Consider the following 26886-nt stretch of genomic DNA (forward strand, 5'->3'; position numbering starts at 1 on the left):
ATCAAGGGCCTGTGCTGTGTTATACTATACTATTCTATGTTCTAAACTTTGGTCCTTCAGAGGATAGAAGGGGGTATTTAGTAATAGGATATGAGGAAATAGCCAAGGCATCGAATAGGTATTGTGTGTCAATCTTCACAGCAGAGGACACAAATAACATGCCAGTAATTGACAAAGACACGAAGGTATGCGAGAACCTGGAAACAATCATTATCACAAAAGAGGTAATATCGAGCAAGCTAATGGAGTGAAGGGTAAACAAGTCTCCTGGCACTGATGGACTGCATCCTAGGGAACTAAAAGAGATAGCAGAAGAAATAGCAAATGCACTTGTGGTAATTTTCCAAAATTGACTGGACTCTGGGATAGTTCCAGAAAAATCGAAAACAGCAAATGTGATGCCACTGTTTAAAAAAGGTAGACAAAGGATGGGGAATTATAGACCAGCTAGCTTAACTTCCATAGTGGGGAAGATGCTGGAGTCGAAAATGTGTTGCTGGAACAAGGAGGGACAGGAGAATCGACGTTTCGGGCATCTCCAGCATCTGCAGACCTCACTTTCTCCTCAAAGATGCTGGAGTCTACTATTAAGGAAGAAATAGCAAGGCATTGAGATCGAAATTGTCCTGTTGGGCAGACGCAGCATGGGTTCACCAAGAGTAGGTCTACTGGAATTCTATGAAGACACTACAAGCACGGTGGACAACGGGTACCTAGAAGATGTGGTGTATCTTGATTTCCACAAGGCATTCGAAAAGTGCCGCACAAAAGCTTGCTGGATAAGATAAAGATGCAAGGCGTTATCAGCAATATATTAGCATGGATAGAGGATTGGTTAACTAACAAGAAGCAAACAGTGGGGATAAATGAGTGGTTTTCTGATTGGCAATCAGCGATTAGTGGTGTGCCTCAGGAATCAGTGCCGGGACCGCAATTGTTCACAATTTACATCAATGATTTGGAGTTAGGGACCATATGTAGTGTGGGAAAGTTTGTGGATGACACTACAGTGAGTGGTAGAGCAAAGTGTGCAGAAGACTGTGAAACTTTGCAAAGGGACATAGATATTTAAATGAGTGGGCAAAGGTCTGGCAGATGGAGTACAATGTTAATAAAAGTGACATCATCCATTCTGGTAGGAATATCAGTAAAAAGGTCTATTACTTGAATTGTTAAAAAACATTTGCAGCATGCTACTGTGCAGAGGGACCTGGGTGTCCTTGTGCATGATCACATAAAGTTGTTTTCAGGTGCAACAGGTTATTAGGAAGGTAAATGGAATTTTGTCCTTCATTGTCAAAGTGATTGAGTTTAAAAGCAGGGAGGTTATATTGCAGCTGAATAGGGTGCTGGTGAGGCCACACCTGGAGTATTGCGTATAGCTTTGGTCTGTTCTGGCACTAGAAGAGAGACAGAGAGACTTCATTAGGTTGATTCCGGAGTTGAGGGGATTGGCTTATGAGGAGAGACCAAGTAGATTGGGATTATATACATTCGAATTTAGAAGAATGAGGGAAGATCTTATAGAAACATAAAATTATGAGGGGAATAGATAAGACAGAAGTAGAGAGAATGTTTCCACTGGCCTGTAAAACAAGGACAAGAAGGCATAGCCTCACAATTAGAGGGAGCAGATTTAGCATTGAAATGAGAAGGAACTTCTTCACCCAGAGGGTTGTGAAGCTATGGAATTCCCAGTCCAGTAAAGTAGTTGAGGCTTCCTCAGTAAATGCTTTTAAAGCTAAGATAGATAATGTTTTGAACAGTAAAGGAATCAAGGGTTATGGAAAGAGGGTGGTTAAGTGGAGCTGAGGCCTCGAAAAGATCAGCCATGATTTTATTAAATGGCAGAGCAGGCTTGAAGGGCCAAATGGCCTCCTCCTGCTCCTAGTTCTTATGTTCTTTGTCTTTCTGCCCAGTTGACTAGGGCCAAATCATGCCCATGTCCTTATCTTTATTTCCTCCAGCCCCAACAACTTTCAGCAATATCTGTGCCCTTCTGCTTCTTAAGACTAAGGTGGCAAGTAATTTCTTCTCATAAAATTGAGTATCTATGGAACTCTTTGCCACAGTGTGCTATGGGGGCATAGTCATTGTGTATACTTAAGGCTGAGATAACAAGATTCTTGATCAGTGGGGAAATCAATGGCTAAAGAGAAACATCAGGGAAGTCAGCATGAGGAGTGTCTAATCAGCCATGATCCTATTATGGCAAAGCAAGCTTTGAGGGAACAAACAGCCTACTCCTGTTCCTATTTCTTAAGGTCTTAGAATCTTCAGCATGTTGGGATTTTAACTGAACAGGCAATCATGGCTGTATCTTGGGCTGCCTCAGCCCTAAGCTCTAAAATTCCCTCTAAATCTCCTAACTCTCCATTTCTCTCTTTTTCTTTTAAGATACTCCATAACCAAGAGGGCCATCTACCCTCATGTCACCAATTTTGCTTTATAGAATATTTTGCTTTGTGTTTCTCCTGTAAAACATTTGGGATAATTTATTACATAAATGTGTAATCCAAATATAACGTGCTGCTGTATTATTCAATCTTCAAATATTTGACTTATAACCATAACAGATAACAAAATGACATGACTTGTACACACACAAAATCTTCACCTCATGGCATGAACAGTAGCAGAGTGATGGTTCAATTCAGAATAACACAAAAAGTCACAACATGTTCTGTTAAAACTTCTTAAAATATGACTACTATTCCCCGTTTTGTCCCTTCAAATTTATCAGGAATTACCCATATCCATGATATCTGATCAACTTTGAGAGATTCCAGAACAATCAACACTGACCATCGAAGTTGGTGTCATTTTCTAAGATAATAATAAATAGAAGCAGGAGTTAACCTTTTGCTCCATCAAACCAGCTCAGCAATTTAATTTGATCCAACTGTAACCTGCACTTCACTTTTCTCCTTTTCCGCCAAATTACCACACTCCCTTGTCAATCAGGATCTGCATAAGATTATACACTGAAGAATCATTATTGCAACATCAATAATATGCAACTATAAATAACATTAGCTTTTAGGGCCTTCCATTAAGTCAAAGTCAAAAATCACACGACACCAGGTTATATTCAACAAGTTTATATGAAATCACAAGCTTTCGGAGCACTGCTCCCTCATTAGGTGGCGTTTCACCTGAAGAAGGAGCAACGTTCCAAAAGCTTATGATTTTTCAAATAAACCTTAGAATCCCTACAGTTTGGAAACAGGCCCTTCGACCCAACAAGTCCACACCGACCCTCTGAAGGTTATCTCACCCAGACCCATTCCATTACTCTACATTTACCCTTAACTAATGCACCTAACCTACACATTCCTGAACATTATGGGCAATTTAGCATGGCCAATTCACCTAACCTGCACATCTTTTGGATTGTGGGAGGAAACCAGAGCACCTGGAGGATGTGCAAAATCCACAAAGTGTGGAAGAATCGAACCCAGGTCCCTGGCACTGTGAGGCAGCAGTGTTAACCACTGAGCCACCACATCGCCCCTGTTGGATTATATCCTGACTTTGTCCACCCTAATTTAATACCAGCAAACTCCACATCATGGCTTCCATGAAGTCACTTGACAAATTTTACAAATTGGAACTCTGCATTAGCATCATTATTGCATTTATTTCCTACCTGTATCATCTGTTCTGCCATTGGATAACCTGAAAGAATTAGAATGACTTCCAGCCTGCTTGTACTTTTTAAACCTGAAGAGAAGAATTCCACAAAATTACTAATTAACACAATGCATCACATTGTAATTTTTTCTACAAATATAATTTGTTCTATAATACAGTCATGGAATAGAACACTAGTGGTTCAATGCCTTCTGCTATGTGGGAAAGGGGCAAACGTATATTTGTAATTTGTAATTTCCTGCTCGATAAAATCTAGAAGTTTTCTGATGAAAGTGATGTTGCAATCAACAGCTGAACAGAAATACATGGAGCAGATAAAAAAAAACCCAGAGAACTGCAGATGCTGGAAATCTGAAACAAAACCAGATAATGCAGAGAACAAACAGAGAAACTTCAGCAGGTCTGGTAGCATCTGTGCAGTGAAAGTGGAGTTATTATTTCGGGTCCTGTGGCCCTTCTTCAGAATTGATGGTAGCGAGAAAAAGGTAGTACATATGCTGAAGAAAGTGGTTGGCGGGGTGGGGGTGGTCGGTAAAGGATTAAGCAGTGGTGGAGATGGAGCTCAGAAGGACAGAAAGACAATTAGAAAGATAAAGGGATCCATCTATTCTATAAACTCCAAACATTTCCTACAGATTGGAGTGTAGCAAATGTAACCCCACTTTTCAAGAGGGGAGGCAGAGAAAAAAAACAGAATTACAGTCTAATTAGCCTAGCAGCAATAGTGGGGAAAATGTTAAAACTCTGTTACAAAAGATGTAATAAAAGAACAGTTGGAAAACCTTTACAGAAATAAAGCTAGCATGGATTTATGAAAGGCAATACATGCTCAAAAATCTACTGAAGTTTCTTGAGAACATAACTAATTGACCGTTCTTCAGAACTGACTGAAGCTAAGAAAAGGTTGGGATATATGCTGAAGGTGGAGGAAGGAAGGAGTAAATGATAGGTGGAGATGGAGCCGAGAGAAAAACAAAAATAGTTGGTCAGACAAAGAAACACATCTTCTTCCATGTCCTTCCCCCAACCGCCACATGCCAGGACTTGTCATTGTTTGGGTTGCTACCACAAATAACCTATTATCCAGCCACTGATGGTCCCTATTAGCAGCTATTCATTCTCCCAGGTTGACCTTTATCCATTCCTTTTCTGATGTTCTGAAGCCAGGTCACTGGAAACAGAATTTTAACTCTGCTTTCTCTCCACAGATGCTGCCAGACCTGCTGAGTTTTTCCAGCAATTTCTGATTTTGAAGTAACAACTCACCTTCGAGGCAGGTTCTGTTTGCTTTTGCACGATCAGGGTATATCTTGGTTGGCTCATTCCAGTTTTGAAAAATATAAACAATCCTTGACAATTTTTGAAAATAGCTCTACGTTAACATTCTTGTCTAAGCAACAGACACAGACTCCATTGCCTAGAAGGTTGATATGCTCAACTTCAATACAGCATTTATTTTTTATCATTTAGTACAATAGAACGGCTACAATTCTGAAATAAACTATTTAGCCTGTAGGACCCATGCCAATTCTTTGCAAGAAAACTTTATTTACTCCCACCACATAAATGACTGTTCTTTTCTCCGTTAGTTGGTTACCCGATTCCCTTTTCAAATCCATGACTGAAAACTCTCTCCACTAGAAGTCCTAGCTGTGTATTCCAGATATTATCCACTTATTGCATTAGATTAAAAATTATCCTGTTTCCTTTCATGCTTTTGCAATTGCTTGAAATTTGTGTCCTTGGATTCTTTAGCCTGTGCCAATGGATTAGCTCTCTCTAACTACTGTCGCAATAGTTCGTGATTTTGAATAGTTCTGCCCAACCTCCTTTCAATTTTCTCTTCTCGAAGAAGATCAACTCTAATTTATAAATGTAACAGAAGCTTCACATCCGTGGGACTATTTGCAAAACGTACCTGCACCATTTTTAATGCAATCCTAAACAACTAGACACAATACTCCATGCCAAACCAGTGTTTCATAACAGTTCAGCATATCCTTTCTTTTGTAGTCTATGTCTCTATTTAAAACGTCTAATATAACGTATGCCTTATTAGCGTTTACCTCAACTTGCCTTGTGAACTTCAACAAGTTATGTATATATGCCACTGGTCTCTCTGCGCCTACTCAAACCATGAAACTGAATGCCTAATTATATATTGCCTTTCCTAATTTTTTTTCTCTATCACAAACTATCATGTTGCACATCTCAATGCTAAATTTCGTCTCCCTAATCCACCAATCAGTCTTCAAAGTCTAACACTATCTGCTCAAAGTTCACAACATTTCCATGCTGCATGTTCAGTTTTGACATTGCATCTGTAGACCAAAATCTAAGCCCATTAATATTTCTCAGGAAAACCAGTTCTGAGTACTGAGTTATCTATAGGGAACATCACTGTGCATCTCCTTCTAAACCAAAAAAAAGTTTTTACAGCTATTGTTTCCTGACCAACAACTTAGTATCTACCTTAAATTTAACTAAATGTAGGTGAATGGTGTAAAACCTCACTGAAATTAGATATTAAAAGGTATCAGAGGAAATGTTGCAAAATAACTACGTAGGAGTAACAATGGGAAATAAAAATCAGTTCAAAATTCATACAAAGGCAAATGAATGGAAATATGATACTAATCAATTATAATAGGGGTCCCCAAATCATGAGTTGTGATCCACAATGGACTCATGCACCAAGTATCACCCTTTCCTCCAAGGTAACACAGGCAACTGGGGACTCTGGCAGCACAGTCCTGAGATTAGCTCCATGGCCCTATGACATATGGTGGATATGATTTACTTTCATGTCATGATTCAGAGGGCATTTCCTTAAGAAATTAACCTGAAGTCCAATCACTGAGTCCAGAACCAGCAAAACGGTTGGTGAAAAATTATCGACACTTGCAACGCAACTGCCACTACAATGCCTTGTCTCCCCCATCCCTACCCGCTCTGTCATTCAAACTGTTGACATGCCAATCTTTAATTGTTAAAACGGGGTCACCAAGAGAAAAGGTTTGATAAGCATTGAATGAGAAGCATCAAGGGTATAAAAGTATTTTTTTTAAACTTGATCTATGCAGCAGCAAACATGCTTGAAAGCTAGCACTCACTTACCGCAGCATATAGAGAACTATAATGATAAATACGATGACTAACAATGATGAGAGGGCTACCATTACAGCAATAATGGGCATTTCATCTGTAACGAAAAGAAAATATTAATCAGAATATAGATTATAAGCGTAAGTACGCAATTATATCAGATGGGCAAGACAATGCTAAGATGAACCTCAAATGTTGCAAATAGCTGATTAAGAAACTGAGTAAGCTCATGCGAAAACACAAAATTACCAAAACTAACATGCTAGCCTGTATTCAATACAGAATCATTGTTTAAATTGTTGCAGGATCACAAATATGCATTGCTCAGCTGAAGTAGATGAAGTTGACTCTAACAATAGTTAACAACTAAATGACTGTTTTAATGGGCTAGGACATAATAATTCAAAGCTCTATTTCATACCAATACTATCAAAACAGTAATCTAATGAGGCAACTCTTAATCATTTGCAGTATTGCGTACAGTTCTGGTTACTGAAGGGTGCAGAGGAGATTTACCAGGATGTTGCCTTGTATGGAGGGAAGGTCTTATGAGGAAAGGCTGAGGGACTTCAGGTTGTTTTCGTTAAAGAGAAGGTTGAGAGATGACTTAATAGAGACATACAAGATGATCAGAGGATTAGATAGGGTGGACAGCGAGAGCTTTCTTCTTTGGATGGTGATGGCTAGCATGAGGGACATAGCTTTAAATTGCCCTCATACTTGCCATCTCTCAGCCCAGCTCTGCAGCTTATCTATGACCTTCTGTAACCTATAACATTCTTCTGCACTGTCCACAACTCCACTGACCTTAGTGTCATCTGCAAATTTACTAACTCATCCTTCTATGCTCTCATCCAGGTCATTTATAAACATGGCAAACAGCAGTGGCCCCAAAACAGATCCTTGCGGTATACCACTAGAAACTGAATTCCAGGATTAACATTTCCCATCAACTACCACCCTCTATCTTCTTTCACCGAGCCAATTTCTGATCCAAACCACTAAATCACCCTCAATCCCGTGCCTCCGTATTTTGTGCAATAGCCTACCATGGCGAACCTTATCAAGCGCTTTGCTGAAATCCATATACACCACTTCAACCACTTTACCCTCATCCACCTGTTTAGTCACCTTCTCAAAGAACTCAATAAGATTTGTGAGGCATGACCTACTCTTCACCAAACTCTGTTGACTATCCCTATCAACTTATTCCTCTCTAGATGATTATAAATCCTAACTTTTCCTACACTTTACCCACAACCGAAGTAAGGCTCACTGGTCTATAATTACCAGGGTTGTCTCTACTCCTCTTCTTGAACAAGGGGACATTTGTTTTCCTCCAGTCTTCTGACACTATTCCTGTAGACAATGGCGACATAAAGATCAAAGCCATAGGCTCTGCATTCTCCTTCCTAGCTTCCCAGACAATCCTAGGATAAATCCTATCTGACCCAGGGGACTTATCTATTTTCACACTTTCCAAAGCTGCCAACAGCTCTTCCTTATGAACCTGAATCCCATCTAGTCTGGTAGGCTGTATCTCAATATTCTCCTCGACAACACTGCCTTTTTCCTATGTGAATACTTACGAAAAATAATCATTTAGCACCTCTCCTATCTCCTTCCGACTCCACACACAAATTCCCACTACTGTCCTTGAGTGGCCCTAATCTTAGGAAAAAGTGAGGACTGCAGATGCTGGAGATCAGAGTCGAGAGTGGGGTACTGGAAAAGCACAGCAGGTCAGGCAACATCTGAGGAGCAGGAGAATCGACATTTCGGCGAAAGCCTGATGCACAGCCTGATTCTCTTGCTCCGATGCTGCCTGACCTGCTGTGCTTTTCCAGCTCCCCACTCTTGACCTAAATCTTACTCTGTTTATTCTTTTATTCCTGATATACCTACATAAAGCTTTAGGGTTTTTCTTGATTCTACCTGCCAAAGACTTATCATGTCCCCTTCCGATTCTTCTTAGCTCTCTCTTTAGGTCCTTCCTGGCTAACTTGTAACACTCAAGCAGCCTAACTGAGCCTTCACATCTCATCATTACATAAGCCTCCTTCTTCCTCTTGACAAGAGATTCAACTTCTTTAGTAAACCACGGTTGCCTCACTCTACCACCTCCCTGCCTGACAGATATCAAAGACACGGAGTTGCTGTTCCTTGAACAACATCCACATTTCAATTCTGCCCATTCCTTGCAGTTTCATTCCCCATCTTATGCATCCTAAATCTTGCCTAATTGCATCATAATTGCTTTTACTCCAAATATAACTCTTGCCCCGCAGTATAAATCTATCCCTTTCCATCTCTAAAGTAAACATAACTGAATTGTGGTCACTATCACCAAAGTGCTCACCTACCTCCAAATTTAACATTTGGCCTGGTTCATTACCCAGCGTCAAATCCAATGTGGCTTGACACATACTGTGTCAGTGTAGCCAAATCAGATAAAGGTGGCAGATTTACTTCTGTAAAGAACATTAGTGAAGCAGATAGGTTTTTACAATTAATGGTGCTTATTACATGATGGCCATCAGGCTAGGTTTTAATTCATTTTTGATTATTTCAAATTCGACCACCTGCCATGGTAGGATATGAAGTTACTTCAGAAAAACATTATCCTGAGGTTCTGGATTACCACACTATGATGCTACCACTACACAATTATCTCTTCACGTGACTTCCAAACTTTCGTTGCCTGTTATGTTAATTCTTCACTTGTGCTCCCTCAGACCTCCACCCCGGCCCCAGCTCCCCACCCGTCCTTTAATTCATATAATATCACAAAGAAACCCACTGCTCAATCTTTGATTGGTACTCTCTGGCCTCAACTCAGTTCAATAATTTCATACTGTACCTCGACACTTAAGCTTCTGGATTTATTTGCTCACACAGTTTTCAGTCCTCATTTTCTGACAGTGGCTGGTTATAATTCTATCTTTAACACTTCATCTAATCCCATCTTTCCTTTCTTTATTTGTCCAATTATTATTCCCTTTAGCTTTGCAGCATAAACCCTTCATCAATAGTCCAACCTAACACAGATCTCACATTCTGTTCTTACTCCTGACCTCTGCATTTCACTTGCTTACAAGTTGTAAAATTTTTAAGCTTTTCTAGTTCTGATAAAGGATTGGTAGGAAGCAAGAACTCTTTCTTTCCCCAGAAATGCTGGCAGACCTGGGTATCGCTGAAAGGAGATAACTTGTGTTCATATCATCTGGACAGACACAAGAATACAACATTTCAAAAGGATACAATAATGTATACCATTTGCAAAAAAGGTACAGATTTGTTAACAAGTAGCCTCTGATTATTGTCTTGTAGACAACACTTCGGGAATAGTTAGTCTTTGTTCGAGTTCAAAAACAGTAAGCTGTACTTGATTGCTTGTTACAATGTGTTGACCAATCTACCATGAATGAGGAGTCCCAAAGCTTTTGCTTCACTGAAAAATGCATGCACACGTTCACTATCCATGCAACAGACATGGCCCTGTTTGGGAATATATGCAGCTTCTATCACAGTTAAGTTAGTTTGTCTTATCTCTATGCATCACTGATACACCAAACTTTGTTTTACACAGAGCAACTTAACGGTTACTGTAAAATAACTGGGAGTTACATCTTTGCATATAAACCTGCAAGATTGAGAGTAAGACTTAGATTTCAATTACAGAGAGTTTTTAAACCAGTACCATTAAAATTTAGACATGACAATTTCTCATTTTTGAAGAGTGACAGGAAGCCCAAATCGAATAAAGTTTTCAAGACCATACAGGTTACATTAATTTTAATGGTACTCTCATTACACCAAAACAAAAAGGCCACTTCACCATAAAGTACGTGTCACTTAACTTATGCTGTAGTCAATGACATACAGGTTATGGATGAGAAACTTTAAATGTTAAGGCTTTAATACGTAATTACATTTTGGAAATCCATGTTTACAATAAAACAACAAATAGCTGCAACCACCTTTTTAGCATTTATACCTTAATGATTTACCACATTGACAAAGAAACATGCATAGGTCACTGAAGAAGTGAATAAAGCCATTTGACGCAAGTATCGGCCTTCAAGATAGCAGAAAAATATGCTGCCTAGCATGGTTTGTTTTATTAATAAGTTTGTGCTCCTCTTCCCCTTCATGTCATTCTGTAATGTTGTTGGAGAAAGATTGCATGTGCAATAGTTCCAGTACCTCAACATATTTGCCATTTTCTTATCAGACTTAACAGCATTTTTTTAAATATGCAGGGTATACAATTTTGCTCAACTATGTTTATCAAATATCCACACAGATCTAACATGTTTAACGTTCAAGGACATAAACGAGGACCAGGATTTCAGTTATTCCAGCACAGACAAGGAGTGAATCATTTAGCTCCTTAATGTGAAACAATGAAATCTTCCAATTAGGGCAAGGCTCCAAGGAAAGACCTTTTGGTTAAAATAGAATTTTCCTTTTGAACTATTATATTGAATACCTAATTTAGCAACTTTTTTTATTATCTTGGATTTTTCAAAAAGCTCTTCAAATGCTGTTTATCAATCAAATTACCCAAAAGCAAGGGAGAAGCTGATAATACAAAGATTGAAAGCGGCATGATAGCACGGTGGTTAGCACTGCTGCCTTACAGCGCCAGAGACCCGGGTTCAATTCCCACCTCAGGCGACTGTGTGGAGTTTGCACATTCTCCCTGTGTCTGCGTGGGTTTCCTCCAGGTGCTCCGGTTTCCTCCCACAGTCCAAAAATGTGCAGGTTAGGTGAATTGGCCATGCTAAATTGCCCGTAGCGTGAGGTGAAGGGGTAAATGTAGGGGAATGGGTCTGGGTGGATTGCACTTTGGCGGGTCGGTGTGGACTTATTGGGCCGAAGGGCCTGTTTCCACACTAAGTAATCTAACCTAAAAAACCCAGAATACTAAGGTGATAACATGGTTGAACCTCCAACATATACATTGGACCAGATCTTTTGAAGTGGGTTAGCTTGTGCCACACACCACTGACCAGACTTATTCCTGCAGCATTTCATTCAATTTGGTTTTTTTTTCTTCTACCTTACTGAAAGGTTGAGCTTGAAACTACTTGACAAGTACAATGAAGTATTTCAATGGAGCTGGAAATTTAATAAATGCAAAAACCAGCAGCATATTGCTTCAGACACCAACAACATTCTCAAAACTTGATAACATCCAGGACAAGGCAGCCCACTTGATTGACACCACATCCACAAGCACCCACTCTCTCCAGTACCAACACTCAGTTGGAGCAATGTGTATGATATATAAGATGCACTGCAGAAATTCACCAAACATCCTTAGACAAACCTTCCAAACTCACGACCACTTCCATAGAGTCATAGATAAGTACAGCATAAGAACAATGGCCTCATTACTTGAGAGTACCCCTCCATCCTGACTTGGAAATATATTGCCATTTATTCACTGTCAGTGGGTCGAAATCCTAGAATTGTCTCCTTAAAGACATTGTTGGTCTACCTACAGCACCTGGACTTGGTGGTTCAAGAAGAGAGCACACCACCAACTTTAAGGGCAATTGTGGGTGGGTTGAGCTTCGGCGGGTCGGTGTGGCATTGTTGGGCCGAAGGGCCTGTTTCCACACTGTAATGTAATCTAATCTAATCTAAGGACAGGCAACAAATGGCAATCAGCCAGCAACACCCACGAGTGAGTTATGAAAAACGAGACTTAAAAAGAAAAGGAAAAATGGTAGAAATGGCACATTTGAATTCAATCAAGAGCAAAATGCCAAACATAGCAGGAAAAAGACTGGATTGAGAGAAAGAGAGAGCAAGAGCGAGCGAGAGGAGAGGAGAGGGGAGGTGGGGGGGAGGGAAGGGTGGAAAGAGACAGAAAGAAGGGGTGGGGGAGGAAGGAAAGAGAGGGGGAAGGAAAGGAGAGAATGAGTGAAGGGGGGAAGAGAGCAAAGAGTAGAGGGGGAGGGGGAAACAGAGAGCAAAGACTGGGGGTGGTGAGAAGGAAACAGAGCAAAGACTGGGTGGGGGGAACAGAGCAAAGACTGGTGGGGAGGGGCAAACAGAGAGCAAAGACAGGGGGGAGGGGGAAACAGAGAGCAAAGTCTGGGGGGGAAGAGAGGATGGGGATAGGAGAGCACATGGAGCGTGGGGAGGAGAGGGCGCAGCCGGTGGGGAGGAAGGGGCGCAGCAGGTGGGGAGGAGAGGGCGCAGCGGGTGGGGAGGAGAGGGGCGGACGTTGGGTTGGAGGAGGCGGACGTTGGGTTGGAGGAGGCGGACACTGGGTTGGAGGAGGCAGACGTTGGGTTGGAGGAGGCAGACGTTGGGTTGGAGAGGGCGGAAGGGTGTGAGAATGAGCATGAGAGCACGCGGGGGGTGTCAGCACATTGAGGGGAGTGAGTGCAGGGGGATGAGAGTGTGGGTGGAAGGAGTGAGACGGGAGAGAAGAGAGAGCGGGAGGGGGAGGAGTGAAAGCAGGGGCGGGAAGAAGAAAATGCAAGCAAGAAAATATGAAATTCCAAGCCAGTCAGGAATTTGGGCGCAAACATTGGAGTTTGACAAGTGGGGGAGGTCAGCAAAGTGGCATTTGTTTACTTTTCATTTCACTTTTCCACCCTTCTTGCCCTATTGAAATAGTTTCCTGTTATACTATCGGGAAAGGAGCTAGTGGTTGCTAAGAATCTCTTGAGTGGCGAAGGCTTATTCTATTGTTAAGTTTTAAAATAGTTTACAAATTGTGATAAATAAAACATCTATCAAATAAAATGAATAAGATAACTAAGTGATTAATTAAAATTCATTAAGGATGCAAGAGAGCTTAATTGTCAAGGCTGAAGTACCGCATGCTCCTGAATGTTATTGTGATCCAAGGCAAAAAATTATATAGCAACTGACGATAGTTCAAACACCTTCAGTTTAGAATTTGTTCAGCTGGAGGCTAAACTAAAAAAAAATGGCATGAACCAAGGAGGGGTAACATTCCTAAATCACTATAATTATTATTACCTGGATTCATTGTACCAGGAGGCAGTTACACCACTTAGGATTGGATCTTCTCACTTGGTTAGTGGTCAGGGATAGAAAGTTGTGACTGTGAATTAGGCAGGTGAGGGGACCCAGTGGGCTGGAGTGCAGGCATGTCAGCCTCTGCAATTGGATGACAAAGGAAACAGAAATCAAGTTAAAGAAGAAGAGGTGTGCTTATGACAGGTATTACAAAGAAAATATAACTGAGATCCAAGCTGAACACACAAGGTTGAGAAGAGAGGTAAAAAAGCAAATAAGAGATGTGACAAGCAAAACTGGCACCGAACATACAGGGTAATGTCAAGGACTCTAACAGATCCATTAGTATAAATGAAGAGGGCACCTGATTAGAGACAAAAACAGATTTACACATTGGGGCAAGAGGCACAGCTGAAGTGTAAAATTAACATTTTACATTAGTCTTTAACTACTATACACATGCTATCCAGGCCACAGTGACAGAGAGGAAATTTAGTCACTAGAAGGCTTTAAAATTGATGCAGCAGTGGTATTGGATAAACTGCAAGTAATTAAAGTTAATGAGGCACCAGCACTAGAAGAAACACATTTCAAGGATATTGAAGGTATGGGAGCTGAGGCACTGACAATAATTTTCCAATCTTCCAGGTCAGAGTTTGGAAACATTCTGCCCTTGTTTAAAAAGACAGACCCAGTAATACAGACCAGTGAGGTCAACTTCCATAGTGGGGAAACCTCAAGGAAAACATTCAGGATTGAATTAGTAGACAAATGGAAAAATATGGGTCAATTCCGAACAGCGAGTTTGCATTTGTTAAAGAAAATTGTACCTGACAAACTTGGAGTTTTCTAAGAGGTTTGATCAAGGAAACATTATTGATGTGGTGTACATGAACTTTCAAAAGGCAATCAACACAGTATCACACAATAAGCTTGGAATAAAAAGACAGAGTAGCAGCATGGATACAAAACATGTTGAAGGATAGGATTACAGCTGATTAGGAACCAAAAGACAATTTATACATGAAGACAAGGGGCATGACAGTGGTATAAAATGTAATTTAGAGGTGGTAAGTGAACGTAATGGATTATAATGATTCATGAGTACTTCTCTAACCGGAGAAGGTCCGCCAAGGAGCTTGCCAAGGTCGGTATTGGGACCCTTGTTTTTTTTTCAGAAATACATAAATGATCTACATTTCAAAGCTTGGCAGTATTGAAAACTGTGAGGAGGACATGGTAGAACTTCAAAAAAGGACATGGACACATTGGTGGCGTTGGCAGATAGGTGGCAGAAGTAATTCAATGCAGACAAGTGTAAGGTGTTGGAAAGAACACAGAACATAGAGTAAATATTCTAAACGATGAGCAGGAGAAACTTGGGTGTGTATATACACAAGTCAATAAGACAAGGTAGACTGAGCAATATTTTTTATATTCATTCACGGGATGAGCACGTCATTGGCTACGCAGCATTTATAGCCCACACCTAATCGTCCAGAGGGCAGTTAAGAGTCAACCACATTGTTGTGGGTCAGGAGTCACATGTAGGCCAGACGAGGTAAGGTTGGCTGTTTCCTTCCCTAAAGGACATTAGTAAATCAGATGGGGTTTTCCTGATAATTGACAGTGGATTCATGGTTATCATTAGACTCTTACTTCCAGAGTTTTCCCTTTTTTTAGATCGAATTCAAATTCCACCATCTGCCATGGCGGGGTTTGAACATGGGCCCCAGAATATTATCTGGGTCTCTGGATTAACAATCCAGCGATAAACCATCAGGCCATTATTTCCCTATATTAATACAGCTTACAGTAATATAGACATAATTAATATGGTCTAGAACACAAAAGCCAGGAGCTGAACTTGTGGTAAATTGATATCATAAGAAACAAAAAAAAATCAAGTTCACCAATTATTTTAAACATGAGGTGAAAGCACCATTATCATTGAGATTTAAGCAGTTAAAAATGCCAACTCTGACAATTCCTTCAGTTACTGGTGGAAAATAAATTCAACTTTGCCACCATCACCTAAAGTAGAAAATGTGTTTTTCGAATTTAAGCTTAAATTGTTAAATACCAAAGTGTGGAAACAAGACTCCAAAATAAGGTTCTTCCAGAAAAGCAAGCAGCTTGACAGAGGGGAAGAGAACAAAGAAGAAAAACCACCTTTCGAAAATCACTATCAAATCAGTTCCTGCTAAGTCATACCAAATAAAAAGGCCGATACAGTGTCATTCAATATCACACTTTATCTTAACCAAAAAGACAAGACACACTGATTGCCAAAAAAAAGTCAGAAATTATCTGGACAGTGGGATATTGACAAAAAGTGGTAAACCATACTAGTTAAAGATAGCAAGTAACACACAACTCACCCTTTCCATTTCTCGGATACGATCCGCCTGTGCAACAACAGTGTGCAATTAATAATTACCTAAGGTACTAGAAATTGTTATGGTGAGTTTAAGAAATGCAACACTCGAATGGAAGCAAATTAAGTTGCAGTACTTCTGTTGCAAGATTTGCCCCCGGACTACAACATTTGGACAGGTACATGAAAATGACAGGTTTAGAAGGATATGGGCCAAACACAGACAAATGGGACTTGTTCAGTTTAGGAAACCTGATCGGCTTGGTCGAATTAGGTTGAGAGATCTGTTTATGTGCTATATGACTCCATGAAGAAATTTTGCCTCATCCTTACTCTGGCTATGAACAGAGAAATCAGAAGCAAAAGTATGTCATCTGGCCCCTGGGGTCCAAGTTATCATTCAATAAGGTCACAGTGATCTGACTTCAGCCCTCCAATTCACTTTCTTTTTATCCTAGAGAACGTTTGACTGCCTTATTAATTAAGAATCTCTCTACATCAGCAATACAAAAGATTCAATGACCCTTCCACCATCACATCCACAGAGTACAACATTGACGGCCAAAGGGCCTGTACTGTTCTATGTTCTATGTCACCATCAACAGAAAAAAAGTTCTCATCTTCATTTTAAATGGAATACGTCGCAATTTTCACCAGTGTTCCCCAGTTCTCGTCTCTCCCATAAGGGAGACCCTTGTTTTCTCAGCTGGCCATCAAGATCCATTGCAACCTTGCACATTTCAATAAGATCATCAATGCATAGAAGGGTAACCTATTGAACCTTGCCTCATAAGACAACATTTTCATCCCAACAATCAGTTGAACGAACAGTCTCTGAATTGCTTCTAATGCAATTATATACAGTAAATAAAGCAAACTATACTTTATTTCCTACTTTTTACTTTATTTGGATTTATTTTTCATTTTTCTTCAATTTTGCTTGATTTTCATGATCATAGTCTCTGAGAAGTCTCGCCAAGTGTGGATCTACGTCTTGAAGAGATAAACAATTGTGGTAACAGATTGCAGCTATTAGAGGGGAGTTCACCCAAAATAAAGAGTGATGATGTCACATTCCAATTGGTTCACTCCATCTGCTTTCTTTCCTTGAAGTCAAGATAAAATTTTCCAAATATAAACAGACATTACTTGTGTAGTGAGGAAAACATTAATATTTCAGGCAAATGACCATTTTTATAGAACTAGGAGAAATGAAAAGCATTAACATAACTGAAACAGCAGATGAAATAATCAGTAGTAGGGCAAAAACAGGATTCTGTATAATCACATTTTTGCTAAAGAATGGGACAAGAAATAAGAATATGTGAGTGACAATCTGTCAGACCAGCTTCTGACCAAAAACAATGGAGAAAAACAAGAAAAGCTAAACAAAATAGAGGCAGAGATCTAAATTGTTGACGAGTGTGTTGAATTCAAAGAGGGAAGAGAGGGAAATGTGCTGATTTACAAGACATGGCAGAAATAACATCAATACTCTACTGAAGAAAAAAAAACAAGAGCAGAGTGTTGGTGTGGCAGGGTCTTTCTTCCACAGAAAGTGGGAGATTGGAAGACTCCTTTGAAGAATCAGGATGTGAGCAAGTGTCATTGAAATAACTATGGGAGTCAATGGACTTAATGAATACATGAAGTTTTATCACATCAAGTTAAATATGGACAAAGAAACTTCCTGCTGATTACAACCTACTCAGTTAATAAATTTATCGTTTCTTGAAGTTGAATATGACACTGAAACAGCTGAGGGCAGACAGGAAAAAAGAAACAAAGCAGTTTGGGCATAGAATCACTTAGTGTCACTCAATTGAGCAGCTATTGATCAAACCCTAAAGGACAATCTACCAAAGTGCGCCAGATGAAGTAGTGAATACGAAACAAAAATTCTTGACCTTGTCCTACTAATCAACCATCACAAACATATCTGCTAACAACTGCAGTAGTAAAAATGACTACCACAAAGCTTTCGCATAAATGGGATCACATCATCTTTATAATGAGGACAGAATGCACATTGTACAGCACCACTTCATGGGGAATGAGATAATTATGAGAAACTAGGAGCGTGAAAGTGGACTATCAGCAGCAGAACTGGATTCAAACATAATGGCATAGCCTTGCATATTCCCTCACATAACCACTGTCATGAAGCCAGGAAAACAAGTGAAAGCATACAAGAATCAATATTGGGTATTCCTACAAGATATCAATCTGGTGAAACTATACACAGGACTTTATGCATACTGAATAACAGAAGCAGCATGGTATAGGCAGAGAAAAGCAGCGCCACAAACAATGGATCAGCTCAAAGTTCTGCAATCCTGTCACACTGAGTCACAAAGGGCTGTAGACTAACTAATAGAAGCAGGAAGCTCCATGGTTAATTGCTGAACACAGCACCTCTGTGCAAAAGATAAAGCTACAGCATTTGTCAGTCTCTTCAGGAAGAAATGCCCTTCAGGTTTTTTTTCCAATTAAGTTTAACTTTAATCAGCTGTGACTTCAAAAATAATTAAGTTCAACATAGTTTCAGGTCATCACTACCAAAGAGAAAATACATGTAAATCTTCAACAAAATAAACCAAGTGAATAATGGGAAAGAGTTATACAGCACAGAAATAGACCCTTCATCCAAATCATTCACGCCAACCAGACATCCCAATTTGACCTAGTCCTATTTGCCAGTATTTCGCCTATACCCCACTTAAACCCTTCCTATTCATATACTCATTAAGGAGTCTATTAAATGCTATAATTGTACCCACCTCCACCACTCCACCTGGCAGCTCATTCCATACACACACCACCTTTTAAAATCTTCCCTCTCTCACCTTAAGCCTGTCCTCTAGTTGTGGACTCCCACATTTTAGGAAAAAAAACCTTGGCTGTTCATCCTATCCTTGCCCTTTATGGTTTTATAAACATGCATACGGTCACCCCTCAACCTTCGTCACTCCAGGGAAAACAGCCCCAGCTTTTCAGCCTCTCCTTATAGCTCAAACCCTCCAACCCTGGCAACATCCTTGCAAACCTTTTCTGAACTCTTTCAAGGTTCACAACATCCTTCCAATAGCAGGGAGACCAGAATTGAACACAGTATTCCACATGTAGCCTAACTAATGTCCTGCACAGCTGCAATATGACCTCCCAACCTCTCTACTCAATGCACTGATCAATGAAGGCGAGCATACCAAATGCCTGTCTACTTGAGACTCTGCTTTCAATGAATTACGAATTTGCAATCCAAGGGCTCTTTGTTCAGCAACACTCCCCAGGACATCATCATGATGCTACTCATGATTATATACACGTCTAAGATCACACCTCAGTCTCCAAGTCTCGAAGGGGGAGAAAAAAACGCCAGTCTATTCAACCCTCCCAAATGTTCAAACCCTCCAGTCCTGACAACATCCTTGCAGATCTTGTCTGCACCCTCTCAAGTTTAACAGCATCTTTCCTACAGCAATTCTTACAGAATTGTAAGCACTATTCCACAATAGCCTCATAAATGCTTTGTACAGCTGCACCATGACCTTCCAACCCCTGTACTCAATACTCTGATGAATAAAGGAAAGTGTACCAAATGCCTTCTTCACTATCATATCGACCTGAGACTCTCCTTTCAAGGATCTGTGAACCTGAACTCCAAGGCCACTTTGTTCAGCAACACTTCTAAGACCTTACCATTGAATGTATAAGTCCTGCCCTGATTTGCCTTTCCAAAAGCAGCACCCCACATTTATCCAAATTAAACTCCATCTGTCACTCCCCTGCCCACTGGCCCATCTGACGAAGGTCTCATTGTACTCCGAGGTAACCCTTCTTTCACTGTCCACCACACCACTTACTTTGGGTCACGTGGCAAACTTAATAACCATCCCTTAAAAACCATGTATTCACATCCAAATCTTTTATATAAGATGACAAAAAGCAGTGGACCCTGCACTCATCCTTGGGAACATACTGGTCATAGTCCTCCAGTGCAAAAAGCAACCTTCAACAACCCATTTGGTCTCCTACACCTTCAAGCTGTTTATGTATCCAATTGGCTAGTTCCCCAGGATCCCATGATCTAACCTTACTAACCAGACTACCATGTGGAACCTTGTCAAGTGCTTTGCTGAAGTCCATATAGACAACGTCTACTGCTTTGCCTTTGTCAATCTTCTTTGTCTGTTCTTCAAAATACTCAATCACGTCAGTGAAACACTATTTGCCATGCGCAAAGCTATGCTGACTAACCCTAATCAGTCCTCACCTTTCCATATGCATGTAAATTCTGTCCTTCAGAATCTCCTCCTAACAATTTGCGCAACACTGATTGAAAATTGATTTTTATGATTTTTCTTCATGGGACATTGGTACCATTGAATAGATCAGCATTTGTTGCCCATCAGTAATTTACCTTGAGAAGGTGATCTGTCTCTTTTGAACAACTGTAATTCTTGAGGTGAAGGACACCCACAATGCTGTTAGGAAAGGAGCTCCAAGAATTTGACCCTGGAAAACCGAAGGAATGGCAATACAGTTTTGAATCACGATGATGTGCGGCTGAGAGTGTAACTTTCAGTTGGTGGTGTTCCTATGTACCTGTTTCCCTTGCCTTTCCAGGTGGCAGAGGTCTTGGGCTTGGAAAGTACTGTAAAAACAGCTTTGGATAATGAATGCAATGCATTTGTAGATGTGCTGTCACTATGGGTTAATGGTAAAAATTGAAGTGGTAGACTGCGTGCCAATTGAGCAGGCTGTTTTTTTCCTGGACGATGATGAATTTGAAAGTTAATGGAGTTGCACACATTCAGGCAAATGAAAGGACTGGCATTGGCAAGACAGAAGGTGAGTTATGTGCCTCAAAATTTCTAGCTTCTGACCTGCTCTTGTAGCCACAGGGTTTATAAAGCTGACAAGAATCACAACTGAATCAATGAGTTGTTGGTAGTGGGGGATTCAGTGACTATAATGCCATTGAATATCAAGGGACAATGGTCAGACACTTTTGCAGTCATTATCTGGTTCTTGTGTGGCACTAATGACCCTGCCACATATTAATTACAAAACTGGTTGTTGTTCAGGAAGTACTAAAGTATCTAAGTGAAAATGACACTGAACATTGTGCAGTCATCAACAGATATCCTCACTTTAGACCTTATGATGGAAGAAAGGCCATAGATAAATTGAATTTATTGTCATATGTACCGAAGCACAGTGAAAAGTTTTGTCTTGTGAGCAATGCAGGCAGATCACAGAGTTAAGTAGCATAGATAAGTAAATAATAGTAAACAGCAGCAAAAACAAAAACACAGGTATAGGCGAATGTTAAGAGTTTGAGAGTCCATTCAGTATTCCAACAACAGTAGAGTAGAAACGTGTGTGTTCATGTTCAGGTTTCTGTACCTTCTCAATGGTAGAGGTTGTAGAAAAACATTGCTAGGGTGGGATGGATCTTTGAGAATGCTGGTGGCCATTCCTTGACAGCAGACTTGGTAGATGGATTCTATAGATTGGTGCCTTTGTGACTGTCCGAGCCAAGTTCACCACTCTCCTTAACCGTCTCCAATCTTGAATAGTACAATTGCCATACCAGGTAGTGATACATCCAGACAGAATGTGGGTGGCACGGTGGCACAGTGGTTAGCACTGCTGCCTCACAGTGCCGGAGACCCGTGTTCAATTCTCGCCTCAGGCGACTGACTGTGTGGAGTTTGCACGTTCTCCCTGTGTCTGTGTGGGTTTCCTCCGGGTGCTCCGGTTTCCTCCCACAGTCCAAAGATGTGCAGGTCAGGTGAATTGGCCATGCTAAATTGCCCGTAGTGTTAGGTAAGGGATAAATGTAGGGGTATGGGTGGGTTGCGCTTCGGCGGGTCGGTGTGGACTTGTTGGGCTGAAGGGCCTGTTTCCACACTGTAATGTAATCTAATCTAAAAAATCTAATGCTCTCAATGGCGCACCTACAAAAGTTGGCAAGGTTATTCGCCATCATGCCAAATTTCCTCAGCTGCCTGAGGAAGAGGAGACGTTGTTAGGCCTTTGTAGCTAGTGCACGCACAAGAATCAATCTCCCAGGAGCTTGACACTCTCCACTCGTTCCAACTCTGTGCTGTTAATGTGTTGGGGGGGGAGGGCATGAGTAATATCCTGCCGAAAGTCAACTCTAAAGGATATTAGTGAACCACTGGGTTTTTCCTGACATATTGACAATGATTTCATGGTCATCATTTTAATCGTCATCTTTTAATTCTCTATTTCTATGAATGGGCAAGGACACTGTTCTGAACAACTCCTACTGTCCGAGGAGTTGGATGGTTGACATCCAACTACACAACCATGACATAGTAGACTTCAAACTATGAATATTACCTGGAGCACTGGATTACAAATCCACTGTCTCTCCTAGTTTAAGTGGCATTAAGAAACACAACTCAAATTCCATGACACCACTGAGTGCAACACTACCAAGTAAACAATAGTAGTAAGAAAGTGGCTCACCATCAAGGCTAAACATGACTTCGCCAATGTCAAATCATCCCATGAAAAAATGGAGAGAAAGACAAACTCAGAAAATATCGAAACGAAAATGTGGAGACTAAATGGAACAATAGTGCAATCAAATCAGAAAAGCTTGAGAATACAAGGCCATAAAGAAAAAGGCTGTGCGTACTAACAAGTTTACAAGAATAGGCTCTGCTGTAACAACAGAATCCATAGACATATGGAGACTTAACAATTGGACAGAGAAGCAAGCTTGACGTGACAACCCCAAGGATGGATACTGGACATCTTGCATGATGCTGAGAATCAAAAGAACTTTTACATGCATAACCAAACATAATGAATGCCAATAGATGTTGAGTGTCTAACTGACATAGCAAATGAGTGTCAGCAAATGAGTTGGAGGTATCTTGCCATTTACATCTACACTCACAACTATTATCTGGCACACAGCAAAACAAAATCTTTTCAAAGAGTCCATTTGAAAAAAAGCCTCTTAACCTCAAAAATAGATGTCTTCTTCTGATAAAAGGAAAGCATTTTTCCAGCGAAATGAATTGAGTGGAGGACAGTTGCAGCCAGGTTTGATGTGACAAGAAAATCTCTATGGAACATCAGTGGGTAACAAAAAAAAAAGTCAATGCTGGTATCAAACTGAAAGAAAAACATATTTGAGCAAAAATGACAGCAGGTCAGAAAAGTGGACAGAATATCAAAAAGCAAGGAATTATTAAAAGATTAATAGGGAAGGAACTATTAGAGCACAGAGAAAATTACCCAAAAACAAATATATAAGAAGTTGCTTCAGATATTTTAAAGATTTCACAAATTAATTGATGGACATATTAAAAATTAGTCTGATGAATGAGTAAGGGAGGACAAAGAGATGGTCGACACACTCAACAATATTGTGCAAAAGTTGCCTTAGTCGCAGAGGATCATAGGGCTGTTTTCTCATTGGACAGACACAACTGGTGGTGTGCGTAATGTGGAGGTCACCACATCTCAGGTGAGGAGTGATGTTAAGAAGACAGGACTTTCATAGTGCAGAAATTGAATCCATGTTGTTGGCGTCAATCTGAGTCGCATGTCAGCTAACTAGCCATCTGAGCAAACCAAATCCCGGTCTGAACTAAAAGAGGATAATTATTCAGGATATAGTTGCAAATTAGGAATTGAAAAGAAGGGAGGAACTCAAGATATTTTCAACAACCAGAGACGTAACATTGAGTAAATTGTTGGAAATGAGAGTTGACAAAGTCCCCAGGATTTGATGGACTTCATCCTAGGATCTAGTGGGACAGTTGATGCGTTAGTTCTAATTTTCCAGAACTCATTAGATTCGGGCAAGGTTCATTTAGACTGGAAAATTGCTAATATTCAAAAAGGGAGAGAGGCAGAAAGCAGCAATTTACAGGCCGGTTAGCTTAACATCTGTCACAGGGAAAACGTTATAAACTATCACTAAAGACTTCATACCAAGGTAGTTGGCTAAGGTCAAGGCAATCAAAGCCAACATGATTTTGTCAAAGGGAAATAATGTTTAAGTAATTTATTGGTATTCTTGGAGAACCCAGTTATTTTGTAGATAAAGGGGAATAAGTGGATCAATTGCATTTAGACCTCCAGAAAGCATTTTATAAGGTGCCACATCAAAGATTACTTCAGAAAATAAAGCAAAAAAAAAAGGGATAACACATTAGCAAGAATAGAAGATCAACTGATTAACAGGAAGCAGAGAGTAGAAACAAATGAGTCTTTTTCAGGATGGCAACATGGCACAAGTGATTCTGAAGGAGATCAATGAAGATATTGTAGAAGCATTAGTGATGAGCTTTCAGAAATAACTGGAGTCAGAGAGGGTCCCAGAGGACTGGAAAGTGGATAAAAGTAACACGCCTGTTTAAAGGCAGGACAGGGGCAGAAGACAGGAAACAATAGTTTGGTTAACCAAATCTCGATCATGAGTAATACTTTAAAGTCCATAGTTAAGGATGAGTTGCGGAGTATAGTTGTGGAGTACCTGAAATTACATGGTAAGTCAGCACAACTTCGTCAAGGGAGGTAATTCCCGATAGATTGTTTGAATTCTTTGAGGAGGCAACAAGCAAGTTAGACTAAGGTGGGCATGATCTATTTAGATTTTGACAAGGCCCAGGTGCAAAATAAGATAAGAACCCATCATGTTAGGGGCAAGGTACTGATATTGACAGAGGATTGCCTGACTGGCAGAAGGCAGGCAATGATGACAAAGAAGTCTTTTTCAGGATGGCGGTGGTGACTAGTGGAATTCTGCAGGGGTCAATTTGGGACCACAACTATTATGTTATATATTAACAACCTGGACCAATGAACTCAGTGTATTATTGTTAAATTTGCAGATGACACAAAGATAGGTGGAGCAGCAGGGAGTTTGAGAAAGCAGGGAGGCTGCAGAGGAATTGGACAAGGTAGAAGAGTTTGCAAAGAAGTAGCAGATGAAATACAGTGCGGGAAAGTGTGAAGTTATGCACTTTGAAAATAATCTACACCTCTATTCTTTCTACCAAAGTGGGGAAAGGCTTTGGAAATTTGAGATACAAAGGGATTTTAAGACGCCTAGTTTACGATTCTCTTAAGATTAATATGCATGTTCAGTTGACAGTTAGGAAGGCAAATGTAATGTTAGTATTCATTTCAAGAGGCTAGAATACAAGAAAAGAAATATACTGATGAGGCTGGATAAGGCTCTGGTCAGACCACATTTGGAATATTGAGTGTAGTTCGCGGCCCCATATCAAACAAAGCATGTGTTGGCATTGGAGGAGGCCCAAAAGAATGATCCCGGGCATGAAGGGCTTACCATATGAGGAGCAATTGAGGACTCTCAGTCTGGATTCGATGAAGTTTAGAAGGATGCGGATTGAATACTGAAAGGCTTAGACACTGTGAACATGAAGATGGTGTTTTGACTAGAAGACACTAGGATCCCAGAGGACAGCGTTAGAATAAAGAGTCAATCCTTTACAACTGAGATGAGGAGTAATTTTTTCAGCCAGAGGGTGGTCAATCTGTGTAACTCAATGCTACAGAAGGCTGTGGAGGCCAAGTTATTGGGTGCATTTAATACAGATAGATAGATTTTTGATTGGTAAAGGAACCACGTGTTATGGGGTGAAGGCAAGAGAATGGAGTTGAGAAGATGTGATCAAATGATGAAACAGACTCGATGGGCCAAATGTCCTAATTATACTCATATCTTTTGGTGTGTCTTGTGGTTGATAATGCTGTCTCACAGCGCCAGGGCCTGGATTCAATTGCAGCCTTGGGCGACTGGCTGTGGTTTGCATGTTCACCCAGTGTCTCCATGGGTTTCCACCCAGTGCTCTGGTTTCTTCCCACAGTCCAAAGATGTGCAACTTAAATGGAGTTGCCATGCTAAATTGCCCTGGAGTATCCAGGGATGTCCATGCTATGCGAATTAGCCATTGTAAATGGGGTTACAGGAATAGGGTGGGTCTGGGTGGAATGCTCTTTGGACTGTCAGTGCAAACTCGATGCGCCTAATGACCTCTATCTGTACTGTAGAGATTCTGTAATCTTCTGGTGATTCTGATCGGTGACTCTCAACTGCCCTCTAGGCAATTGGTGATGGGCAATGAATGCTGGCCGAGCCAGCAATGCCCACATCCTGTAAATGAATTTTAAAGAAACACTGGGCATGGAGTCGGACCAAGTAAGGATGGCAATTTTTTACTCTAAAAGATATTAGTGAACCACTGGGTTTTTCCTGACATATTGACAATGATTTCATGGTCATCATTTTAATCGTCATCTTTTAATTCTCTATTTCTATTGAATTCAAATTTCTCCATTTGTCGGGGTAGGATTCAGATTCCCAGAACATTACCTGGTTAATTGTCTAGCAATAATATTTCTAGGCCATCAACTCTTCTTGACTCTTGAGAAGGCTTGTTAGACTAATACCTGAAATGAGAGGTTGACTCTTTATGGACCTCTGGGCAATTAGGTATGGACAATCAATGCTTGTTTAGCTGGCAACACCCACATCCCATGAATGAATTCTTAAAATTTGGATCAAGGAACCGTTGCTATGGTAGCTACATTTGCCAAAGACACGAAGATAGGTAGGAAAGCGAAGATGACATAAGGAGTCTATTAAAGGAAGGTTAGATAGGTTACAATACAGCAAAAGATCTGGCAAATGGAGTGCAATATGGTAACGTATGAAATTGTCT

General features: G+C 40.4%; 1 protein-coding gene across 7 annotated transcripts in view; it reads right to left on the reverse strand.

Annotated features, from left to right (window-relative positions):
- ptpra (protein tyrosine phosphatase receptor type A) overlaps positions 1-26886 on the reverse strand; it is a 313384-nt gene that overhangs the window by 168882 nt on the left and 117616 nt on the right. For 3 of the 7 annotated variants that reach the window (XM_043700933.2, XM_043701012.2, XM_043700779.2), the window contains 3 exons: positions 16149-16175; positions 6772-6856; positions 3650-3723 (listed from right to left, as the gene is read on the reverse strand). In XM_043700933.2, the coding sequence (XP_043556868.1) occupies positions 3650-3723; positions 6772-6856; positions 16149-16175 (186 nt within the window). Of the gene's footprint in view, positions 1-3649; positions 3724-6771; positions 6857-13767; positions 13909-16148; positions 16176-26886 lie in introns of all 7 variants that reach the window. The other 4 variants (XM_043701093.2, XM_087991448.1, XM_087991459.1 and 1 more) reach the window with 2 other exon arrangements.

Source organism: Chiloscyllium plagiosum, unplaced genomic scaffold, assembly GCF_037043375.1.
Source record: "Chiloscyllium plagiosum isolate Xiang-an unplaced genomic scaffold, Cpla_swu_hap1 HiC_scaffold_1, whole genome shotgun sequence".
In the NCBI taxonomy this organism is placed as follows: Eukaryota; Metazoa; Chordata; class Chondrichthyes; order Orectolobiformes; family Hemiscylliidae; genus Chiloscyllium; species Chiloscyllium plagiosum.